This window comes from Nanorana parkeri, unplaced genomic scaffold, assembly GCF_000935625.1.
Source record: "Nanorana parkeri isolate BGI_ZX_2015 unplaced genomic scaffold, ASM93562v1 scaffold228, whole genome shotgun sequence".
Taxonomy (NCBI): domain Eukaryota; kingdom Metazoa; phylum Chordata; class Amphibia; order Anura; family Dicroglossidae; genus Nanorana; species Nanorana parkeri.
The window spans coordinates 660,446-672,524 of NW_017306496.1; the positions used below are offsets into that span (position 1 = coordinate 660,446).

The 12,079-nt window shown below is 43.0% G+C and overlaps 1 protein-coding gene across 1 annotated transcript in view; it reads left to right on the plus strand.

Moving 5' to 3' along the window:
- Positions 1 to 11,719, plus strand: part of CUNH12orf10 (chromosome unknown C12orf10 homolog) — a 12,785-nt gene extending 1,066 nt beyond the window's left edge. The window contains exons 2-7 of the mRNA XM_018556202.1: positions 1,292 to 1,404; positions 3,208 to 3,367; positions 4,439 to 4,588; positions 7,248 to 7,370; positions 8,521 to 8,702; positions 11,455 to 11,719. Coding sequence (XP_018411704.1) covers positions 1,292 to 1,404; positions 3,208 to 3,367; positions 4,439 to 4,588; positions 7,248 to 7,370; positions 8,521 to 8,702; positions 11,455 to 11,614 — 888 coding nt within the window. The 3' untranslated portion in view covers positions 11,615 to 11,719. The remainder of the gene's footprint in view (positions 1 to 1,291; positions 1,405 to 3,207; positions 3,368 to 4,438; positions 4,589 to 7,247; positions 7,371 to 8,520; positions 8,703 to 11,454) is intronic.
- The last annotated feature ends 360 nt before the right edge of the window (positions 11,720 to 12,079 follow it).

The following is a 12,079-nucleotide window of genomic DNA, read 5'->3' on the forward strand; positions in this document are numbered from 1 at the left end:
ATATATATGAGTGATAAGGAGTAAGATAGGCATCCCCATTTTGTCTGCCTGCCATCTCTTCCACACAGCTTAAAAGTTTATATCACCGTTTACAAAAATGATCTGTGGCTATAGGAGAGCCCGCAGAACATTGCAACCTACTTTGGAGGAATTCATGAAAGCTGGAGCAGACAACCAATCAGCTTCTGTCTTAGGTTTGTTCATGTAAGCTTTGAAGATGAGAGAAGCTGATTGGCTGCTATGGGCAACTGCCCTGGATTCTGTCTGCTCCAATTTTTATGAATTCCCCCCGATGTCTTTTCTACAGTAAAGGCCATTTACCGTCCTCTTTTGTAAGATGCTTTAGAATGTACATTGCGTATATGTAATTTAGTGTACATTCTCAGCCCTCCTCCTGCGTGCCGGGATGAATAAACTTCTATGTGCGTTAATTGGAGTTACCTCATCTCAGCCTGACCAATCAAGATGCTTGAAGAGACGGGAGGCAGGGAGATGAGGTCAGCGAGGGAGTTCAAGGATGTCACATCGCTATAGGGAAGGTGAGTATAGAAGAGTTTAGTTCTCCGTTTTTCCATGCAATACATTCTTATGGGGCTCGTTCACATCTCCGTGTTCATACGCGCGCACAAGAACGCGGGGAAAAATTAATGTGCAATTTTTCTGGCCGATGTCAGCTCCTTCTGCCCTCTAAAGGACTATCGGTGTAGCTGATAAACAACCGTCTGTTAACATTGTGTTTTTTCTGCGCCTAAAAACGTGCTGAGTTCTAACGCAGAGGTGTGAATGGAGCCTGACACTTCTTCCTACATAGTTGTTGCAGGTCAGTGACTCACTTAACAATGAAGCGAGGGTAAGGAGGACAGCCCCAAAGTAACACTAAACTCAGGAGTTACATTCTAACACAACTAATAACAGAAATTTATCTTATTTGTGTATCACCGGCTGTAGATCCTCAAATCATCTCTGAATTTGTGCAGACACTGTGCTTCCTTCTGGAGGGTGACTACTTTTGTTTGCCATGGTCTCTGTGTGTATTGTAAAGTAGTCACCGCTCCAAGCTCACTCCAGTGATGGACTACAATCTTACGTTTTGTTTACTAATTGGTACTGAGATTGTAGTCCATCACAGGAGTGAGCTTGGAGCGATGGCTACTTTACAGCACACACAGGGACCACGGGAAACAAAAGTAGTCACCCCCCAGAAGGAAGGAGAGTGGAACATACTCGTGTAACGCTTTTTCTTTAAAGTGTATTTGGAGTTTCAATATACTGTTATTTATATTTGTTTTAGGATGCAGAGATTATAAGAACACGGGACCCTCTGCTGCTGGCACAGTGTGATGTGGTGGTTGATGTAGGTGGAGAGTATGATCCATCCAGAAACCGTTATGACCACCATCAGAGGTAGAATCAATATATTATCTATTTTTTGTTTTCACTGGCCAGTATGTTTGTGTGTATAGTATAGTATAGTATAGTTCTTCTGGAGAAGAGCAGCAAGATTCACTTTCTGAAGCATTCATATTGTGTACTTCTATGTAACTGACATTTCAGTTATGATTTGATAACACAACTATCCAGCCCTCCCCCCATGCCAAGGTCCTAGGTGTCATCCTGGACTCGGACCTCACCTTTCTTCCCCCACATCCAATCACTATCCAAATCCTGCCGCCTTCACCTTCGTAACATTTCCAAAATACGCTCCTTCCTCACCAAAGAAACCGCAAAATTACTCATCCTCTCCCTTGTTATCTCTCCTCTTGACTATTGCAACTCCCTCCTCATTCTTCCACTACACAGGCTATCCCCCCTTCAGCCTATCATGAATGCAGCTGCTAGACTCATCCACCTAACCAACCGCTCAGTGTCTGCAACCCCCCTCTGCCAATCCCTACACTGGCTTCCTATAGCCCAAAGGATAAAATTCAAAATATTAACAACCGCGTTCAAAGCCATCCACAACTCCGCCCCCGGCTATATCTCCAACCTGGTCTCAAAGTATTACCCTAACCGTCCCCTCCGCTCTTCACAAGACCTCCTGCTTTTCAGCTCCCTTGTCAACTGCTCCCATACTCGCCTCCAGGACTTCTCTAGAGTCTCTCCCATCCTCTGGAACTCTTTAGCCCAACCTGTCCGTCTATCTCCCACCTTGACTGCCTTTAGGCGTTCCCTAAAGACTCATCTCTTCAGGGAAGCCTGTCCCACCTCTACCTAACCACTGAACCTTCACATTCTCACATAATTCATTCCCACACAGCTCCCTCCTCATGTATCATTTCCCTCTCCTCTTTTAGATTGTGAGCCCTCACGGGCAGGGCCCTCCTTACCATCTTGTCTTGAATTGTATTGTAACTGTAATGTCTTCCTTATATTGTAAAGCGCTGCGCAAACTGTTGGCGCTATATAAATACTATGTAATAATAATAATAACTGATGACTGTAACTCAGTGCTAGGGAATTAGAATGATCTAAATAGTGAACATGATGCAAGCAGTCCCAATAAATATCCTCAGAACAGCGGAAGTGGAAGAAAAAGTTCTACATACCTTTGACAATATGGTTCCACATTTAGTGTTCAGCAATACTTTATATGTTTTATAATTCGGCAGGGCTAATACAGAAAGGATGATCCTGTAAAGAGACCAGTGACCCACAAGTGTAGCACTAGTACTGTTCGTGTCTCGTGATTTGGATGCTACTAAATCCTCAGTGTAACTGATGCCGAGACCCACGTTCCTTGTGCAGGACCGCCTGTAAGAGTGCTCAGTCTAGTGACAGTTTCAAGTGGGGGGAGGGGGGGCATTAGGGGTAATATGTTGGTATTCTGTATTAAGAGGTATCAGTTTGTAAAAGGCTCTGATGACCACTGGGCCGAGGTACGTCTGATTGCAGTATTGACTATCGTGAGATGGAGATGGAAAGGATGCAGCCCACTAACTTACAAGGAGGAAAAAGATATCAGTTTGTGAATGTCACTATGCTTTGAAACAAACAATGAGCACAGCTAAAGCAGGTGGCACTCGGACACTAAAACAGTTGTAATGATAAATAGCTGACTATAGGTAATCTCTGTCCTAAACTACACAGTTCCAGGAACTTCCAAATGTAGTTTTTTAATATGTACCTTTTTAGGAGTGTGTTTACAAGGCTTTTGTTAACTTTTAGTGGATGTTTTCTTTAACTTGTGCGCTCCTTAAAACCCTGTAGATCTTTCTGTGAGACGATGAACAGCTTGTATCCCGACAAGCCATGGGTCACTAAGCTTAGCAGTGCCGGCCTGGTATATGTACACTTTGGGACTCAGATCTTAGCTACACTTCTGGATACAGAAGAAGATGACCCCGTTATACCGGTGTTGTATGACAAGGTAGGTGACGCAGAATGGACACATTTCACAAATTCACCTACTTTATTATATGCATTCCCTTTATGCTGTTGTTAACGATGCTTGTTATGCTTTATAAAGCACCATCATAGTATGCAGTTAGAAATAGATGTATATTTTTGCTTGGAAGAAAAATCACTTTCCATAAAGATTTGGGCCCATGGGTTGTCTCGGGCAACATTCCGCTTCTGTGACTTTCAGACAAAAAAATATCAATTAGTTCAAATGCGCTTCAATTCAACACACCAATTCAGGTGGCACTCAGTCGGAGAAGCCTCCCTGAAGGCTTACAAGTTTGACGGTTTTGTAATAGGGCCTATGACGTATCCCTGACATCTGACCCTCCCAGCAACCTAGATATCATACCCCAACACCCTAGTCACTGCATCTTTCTGCCCCTACATACTCCACCACTGGTCCCCGCCCCTGCTCTTTTCCCAAGGGGAGGAGAGGCTGAGCCTGGAGTTTCTATGCTCTTGGCCCACTTCCTCTGGTGACATTACCTGCTTCCCAGTGCAGCCTGTATAGGTCAGTCAGTCCCTTTTATAAACCTACCCACCACCTCCAATACTACGGATCCCTTTCAGCGCAGCAGCCATCTTCAAAAAGTCCAACATCCAGGTTTACTTCTTTTTACTTTCAAGCTAAGCATTTATTTGAAATACAGCACCACTATTTACGACTCCTCCAAAACTTTTAAACCCTCTATATTATTATTTTGAACATGCTGTCTCTCTATGAGGCTTAAACTAAGAGGGGCAAAGACTCAATTTTTCTTCATTTAAAATGAATATAGGATCTTGATGGGCATACCAGTTCATTCACTTCATGTGTGGTTTGGCAGTCCCTAGAAATTCCTGTACATTGGGGATTAACCCAACTGGTTGCTGAAATCACCTGAACCTGCATGTTCATGTCTCCTTTAGTGACGCTCAAATCTGAATTCAAGCGATTCCTTTGATGCACAAATCCATTTTCTACCCTTTGCTCTATTCTTCACTTAGGCTTGAGGGAGGATCCTAATTGGGTGGTGTAAACATTCCTGTTTTTCAGATGTATGAAAACTTTGTTGAAGAAATTGATGCAATTGACAATGGCATATCACAGTTTGATGGGGAGCAGCGCTACAACATAACCACTACTCTAAGTTCCCGAGTGGCACATCTCAACCCTCGCTGGAATGAATCAGATCAGGACACGGAGGTAATTAGTAGACATTGGTAAGATTTATAGTGATACATGTTCTTGGATTAGACGATGGCCGGTCACCTGTGGACTGGCAAAGGTCTATGCAACAGTTTGGATGTTTGTGGCATGTAGCGGTTTTCCCCCAAGGTAATGTTAGTGTAAGAGGTGCCTGTTGGAGGCATAGCCATGCACACTTCTACACTACAAGTAAGTCTTATCTGTGCAGAAACATGGGCACTGGCTATAGGATTATGCATTTTTATCTCACTGATGTGAAATGTCTATGGTTATATTGACTCACTTAAAATGTCCTTTTCCTGATTGATTTGTTGCCTATTTAAGGCCCACTCACACCTCTTTGTGGATTAACACTATACTGTATGTATATATGCCTTAGGGTGCCATTCACAAAATTGGCAATGCTTTATAGCCGATTTATACTATAAATTACCCCAGGTTTTGGCGCATTACTGAATGGCAAAGGTGTGATTTTATGTTTACACAAAAGCAATACAAAAAAAATTCGATATTAAAGGAGAACTATGAGGTGAGTGCTTTTCACTCACCTCATAGTTCTAGCCGACCTGTGACAGGTCGGCTCAGTAGATCGGGAAGTGAGCGAACACATACCGGCGTTCGCTCACCTCTCGATCCCGTCACGGCTCTCTGCCGTGACAGGGGAGGGGCTGGATTCCCCGCTCCGATCCACCAGCGCTGACTGGCGGAACAGACGGGGAGGGGGCGGGTACAGCTGGCTCTCCTGTAGACAGGCAGAGCCAGCTGTCACTCACGCAGCTGGGCGGATCCAGACATAATTGTCGGGATCCGCTTCAGCTGCAGGGTCTCAGTATACCGCGAGCAGTAGCTCGCAGTATACTGAGCTTAGGGTGACGGGAGGACGCTAGTTTGTGTCCTCCCGTTACCCTAAGAAGAACTATGGGGAAAAGCCCTGACCCCGTAGTTCTCCTTTTAAGAATAAGAATGTTTCGTTTAGTTTGGGATGCAATGAGAAAGTTGTAATGCTTCTATGGCGGTGTCCCCTAGAAGTACATTTCCTTTCTTTCTTTTTATGTCAATAGGACAAAGTGAGGGGAAATCTCCCCTGTGGGGACACAGCAGTAAAGACATAACAGGTTCTAACCCTTCCCTAACCCATCCATAACTAAGTTTAGGCTGTAATTCCACATTAGGGGGGACTGTTTATGTATTCCTTTTACCAGACTTTTACTTGTTATAACAATATTGTTCTCAACAGCGTAATTATGTTTCTTTATATTTTTTTAAGTATAAGAAGGTGACTGTGCTAAAATAGTCTTTAGTTTGTATGAATATATTAGCCCTGGTAGAAAAGTGTAGATATTATTCTGAGGATCGTGTGCAAGGGGTTTCCACTAATGGAAGAGATGTTACGTTTGCTTATACCTTACACATGGTGGACACGGGTTGCTCAAAATGTAAAATCCTAATACCTTATAGGACGCTCTGGTTCAGTATTGGGAATCCAAGAAAAGGGATCAACTGATGTATTCTTCTGGAATTAGAACTTTGCCATGTATTGATGTGTATGGATGTATCTATTTCTTTTTGAGGAGCTATTATCAAAACTGGAGCAGAGAGAATCTAGAGCAGTTGCCCATAGTAACCAATCGGCTTCTCCTTTCTTTTTCAATGCTTAACTGAACAAACTGAAAAGAGAATTGTGATTGGTTATTATGAACAGCTGCTCCAGTTTTGAAGAATTCCCCCGTATGTATCATGTTTAGCACATATTTTCTGAGAGCCTCTACTCTGCACCCTCCAGGCCCAGTGTGTAAAAACTCCACCAGAGTTTATTCTTCATTCTGCTTGGCACTTCCCATTATTGAGGCATCATAAATGCTGCTTGCTAGAGTTTTGGTGTCGGTGGTTGGTGAATTCTGTGTCCTCAAGAATAAACTGTCTGTGTTGGATTCCTACACACACTGAACCCTGATAAGCGGATTAACATTTTATTGAAATAGTTTATCTTTACAGTGGGGTATTCCTTCTATGAGTTTATAAACTCCAGTTTGCTAACAAAACAATGAAGAAAGAAATTATCCATGCCAGTTTTGTACACTGCAAGCATTTTATCAAATGCTTACCTGCTCCTCCTCTGTGAAATCTGACGCATGTATTGTGGCCCCCTTCCTGTGCTCAATCATCAACTTGCAAACATAATAAAACTACACTGCAATTGGAGAAAAGCCAGTCACATGATCAGAAAATGTTTCTGGGGATGCTTTGCATGCACTATGTCCCCCGGTTGTCCCCACTGTTGCCCAGGTTACAGGGAAGCTAGAATGTGCTATTTTGGAACCTGGTACAAAATTGCAGATGGTTCTAGATTGAGACTGGATTCGCACCTCATGCATAGCATTGGGCCTGCGTTGAGCGGACATGGGCTCTTAAATGGACAAATAATTAATAACCTTAAATTACAAAATGAGAGCTATTGTATTTAATAAATGATGTACATATTAAGTTAGTTTGACATGTATGTGGTTTTTCCCCAGTCATCTTCCAGGACAGCCATCGAGATATAGGCTCCGCCTGCCTGCAACAGGAAACACATCAACCACATTAAATAAATAGACTCCTCCTTCCATCCCAAGTCAGTTTATTTTTATTTTTTTAACCACAATATGGGTTGCAGGTTGGCTTTCGAAAGGCTATGGAATTGGCTGGAACAGAGTTTGTATCACGTCTGGACTTCTATAATCGTTCCTGGCTACCAGCCCGTGCTCTGGTAGAGCAAGCCATCAGAGACCGACTTCAGGTGTGGTGTATGGATCTGTTATGTAATGGGGAATTCACTTTTCTGTAGTCACTGGTTTGTATACAGGGCATCTATCCTGATTAGAAACTATATAAGCAAAGTGCACCAATTTAGGGCAACAAAACTCAATATTCAGTAAAGCAAATCCATAAAGCGCATTCTCAAATACTGAAGGTGAGCAGGCATGTCTGCAATCGCAAAGAATTAAATGAGATTCTGTAATACAAAAAAAAAACGATGCTGTGGTCTGTGGTGGGGCTGCCGGAGAAGTAACAGTGCTGAATGAACACCTTTTTATAGACCTTTGGTAGCGAGCGTGGCATCCCAGTAGCTGGGAAACCTTGCACGGGGTCTCCACTTACCTGCGGGTTGCATGTGGCAACCAGACAACTTGTTAAGATGGCAAGCCCACTTTAAGCCTTGGGGCCCGCTTAGCGGTTAGGAGTGCACTTGGATTTGTTTTTACTGTATAAATGTAGTTATAATGCGGTAGGTTTGTGGGGGGGTTTTGTATTGTAATGGCAATGGACTTTTGTCCTGTCTTTCAAGAAGCTCCAAGACATCGCTACTGCCACCACTCAGGACTGAAGCTGGCACTTTAAGCTGGGCATACAGAGCTTGAATTCAAACCATAGGTGGTCCTGTTGGCACCACCCAAGTCCATTCAAAAAAGGTGGAAAAATGTCCACTAAACAAGGACTGCATCCTATCAGCTGCAGTCACTGTTCAGGTATCCAAACTGAATACAATAGCTGGCAATGGAGATTCCTAGCTTTACCCATAAAATGTGTTGTCTTCACACTGCTTTTAGATCATTAGATGGCCTCTTTCACGTGATTGTTTTGTGGGCAGTACACTTTGCTTTGTTGGATCTTTGTTCAAATTGAAAGCTTTTTAACGCCAATAGGTCTGTTTCTGTATTTATTTCTTGTCACTGAATTTAATTTTCCAGAATCTCAAACAGTTGTGTCTGTATAGTCGCCTTTCTTTTAACAGTGGGACAGTCCATGCCTTTAAATCAGTAATAGAGACTTCTATCTGTGGACATTCTGAGTGTCACTGAGAATTCTTTTGCTGCTTGGCTAACAAATGACTGCTTTGTGGTTGTTCTTCACAATCCTGGTGAAGTAAACGTTTTGTCTCTTTCCAGGTAGATAACAGTGGGGAAATGGTCATCTTGGCGCAAGGTGGGTGTCCTTGGAAGGAACACCTTTTCCAGGTGGAGAAAGAACTATGTCTGGAGAAACAAATAAAATATGTGGTTTATCCAGATCAGAGCGGAAAGTGGAGGGTGCAGTGTGTTCCCACAGGACCCAACACGTTCCAGAATCGGTGAGTAACAGAATAACACATTTTAATCCTAGAGCCAAAAATCAACAAAATAATTATTAATAAAGTGTTGGGTCTGTTCTAGCATCTGATTCTAAGATTCCAGACATCAAATTGCCATTACACATACAACGCAACTTTCCTCAAAAGTTGATATAAAAGTGACACTAAACTCAGGAGTTATATCGTAAAAACGCATTCACGCACCTTAACTATTAACAAAAATGTATCTTACTGGTGTGTGACTCGGCTGCAGATCCTCAAATCATCTCTGGATTGGCGCTGAGTCGCTGACATTGTCCTTCCTTCTGTAGGGGGGCTACTTTTGTTCCCCCAATGTCCCTGTGTGTGTTGTAAAGTAGTCAGCCCTCCCAAGCTCACTCGTGTGATATGTGGACTATAATTTTAATACAGATCAGAAAACTAAACCTGTGTGTTTGCTGAGTGGCTTGTGTGGATTGCCATTGCTCACTTCCTCTACAAACTGTTTACTTGTCTGTTATGTTGAATTAGCAGCTTCAGTACTTTTGAATCACAGAACTGGAAAACAGGTTTTGGGGTAAAATCTAACCTGTGTAGTGCAGTAGGGGGGTCTGATGGAGTATAACGATGCTTCATAATAATTTGTATGTGTACATTATGAGAGTGTGTTTTATTTGTTTTTAGAACTGTTTACCTGTTTTTTGTTTTTTTTTTTACTTCTTTAGATTCATTTTTATTTTAATTTACCCTTTCACTGCCACAGACATGTTATACATCAGCAGCGGCACCGATTTCCTGTAGAAGCCAGGAGTTTGTTTAAATTTCTTCTGCAGGCTGTCGGCTTTCTAGAAGAAGTCATTCGGACGACTGCAAAGCCGCCTAATCACTTCTACAGCCTGCAGAACATGGCGTATGTGTTGTACAGTTTTGTGTGCACAAAAACTAATTTGTCTTTATTTTATTGAAAATGTGGGTTTGATGAACAGTTATGCTAATATTACATGACATAATAAATTGCAGCTGCCACTATTTTTGTCTATAGGGGTTTCTGATTTCAGAAAAGATATATTTGGGGACTTTAATTAGGCCTACTATGTTTATTTCAACATGTGCAAAAAAAATGGCTCTGGCAGTGAATTGGTTAAGCATTTTGTTTAGCTATTGTTGCAGGCTCTCCTTCTAAAGACATCATGGGTATCAATAGACGCCTGATATCTGTTCTGTAAAATGGGGGCTACAGAGTCTGTTCTCCCCCAATACCTGGTGCCATATTCCAAGTATGGGAGTTAAAGATGGAAAAGAGCTGACGAGGACTAGGTGAGAGGGTGTTGGAAGAACTTGGAATGTGCTTTGTGGGGATAGAAGGAAGACATCTCTACCTCCCTTGTGTCCACTGGGTCTGGGTGAGTGAGTCCAGAGGAGGCCACCATGGGAGAGGGCAGCCGGCGAGGCAGACTCCTGAAGACAGGTTTCAGTAACAGCAAGTAGGGTAAAGATGTCATGGATGTAGGTAAGCTTGTTACAGACTGAGCAAGCATTCCAGAGGCACATGAGAGGGGGGGACTGGATCTTGGGAGCAGAGGTATAGGAATGAGATTGCTTGGATTGTGGCTGCTGTCAAAAGAAGAAAGGTGTTGGGTCTCCTGAATAAATCTAGATTGTGGGGGGCCAGGATTAGGGGAGAAGCAGAAGTGAGATGAGACTTTGGAGGTTATTCAAAAAGGACTCGAAGGATATAGCCGTAGCTTCGGCCGCTGAAGCCCTTCGGTTCAGTGGAACCAAAGGGCTGCTGTATGGGCTATTTACAATAGCCCATACAGCAGCTTAACAGCAAACGCATATGTCTCGGGTTGGCTGAGCCGAAAATGCAGCCGAAGCGGGGAGAACTGTCTGCTTCAGCAAACTGTTCTCGCAAATGTAAACAAAACGCAGTGTGCGGTCCCCCTTCCGGGGGGGAGGAGGGTCTGGTAGGAAAGTTAGTAGGGACCCCAAGTTAAAAAGTAGAAAAAAGTGTGTGGGGCTGCCAAAAAGTCATACCAGGACCTTTTAGGTCTGGTAGGAATTTTAAGGGGGAACCCCTTCCCCAAAAACCGTGGGGGGAAAAAAATGTGCAGTCCCCCCCCCTAAAATTCTTGCTGAGCATTTTCGGCTGAACCAAAGGGAGCCGAAGCCAGCTGATGTACGCCTGAAATCAGCCATACTCTGCCTAAGTGAATATCCCCCCTAAGTGTTACAGGAGTGCACATGCTCCAAAGTCCTGGAGAAGGGAGGAGGGTGATTAAAGCAGAATAGGAGAAGGAAAGCAGGTTGTTGGAAAGAGATTTACTTGCAGTCGTTGCTGATGCTTTTTTCATTTTGTTGCCTTTCTCAAAGTGCGGTTTATAAATGTGTGCTGCACTGTACTTGGATAGCGATGGGGTCGGGGCACAGGCAGACATTGATATAAAAGTACAGTTCAGCGCACGTTTACAACTGCAAAATGTTATTTCATCTCATCTTCTGTTCTCTGCTCTTCAGCAGGTAGTGTAAGGGCGCATGCTGCCAGATTATGAGGTATCAATGTATCCTGTAACAGCGCTACTTTTCAACCAGAGTATATGTCATTAGGTGATCCCATTAAACTTATACTTTGTCTGTATAGTGTGTCAGTCCAGATGCAGTATACACTTTTACTAATATATATACACTGTTTTTTTGCATTCAGGTATCAATAGGAGCATTTACCTGTCGCTTGTAATTCTGTTATTTAAAACGCTTCTCATATTCTCCATAGACTTTCTCTGCCGGAAGATTGGCGTGGACTGCGTGCAGATGACCTATCCTCAGTCAGTGGTATTCCAGGTTGTATCTTCGTTCATGCAACTGGCTTCATTGGTGGAAATGAGACACAGGGAGGAGCACTGGAAATGGCACGGAAAGCCTTGACGTCCTAGAATTGACCCCTTGTATTTATTCAACGCCATAGAGAACCATGCAGAGGAGAATCGGTCATAATTCTATTTATATCATGTGACGCCAGTAAATATTTTTGTATTCAACTTGAAATGAGTTCTATGTTGGCTGTTTTAAATCGCCATGTCCTAGTGTGTTCTATGGGAGTGAGTGGTAGTGAATGATGTGCATGATAGAAGAAGAACTTCCTCCCTCCTTTTAAGAAAACCCACATTTGACATTAATGAATCTAAAACCAGACGTATGTATGTATGTATGTATGTATGTATGTATGTATGTATGTATGTATGTATGTATGTATGTATGTATGTATGTATGTATGTAGAGGTGCTGCCTTGCATCACTGTCCCTAAACCAGTGTTCAGGACAGGCATTCCGGCTTCCAGAACTTCCAGTCTACATGTCTGAATTTGGAGCATCAGTATGACAGCCAGGAAACTAGCAAC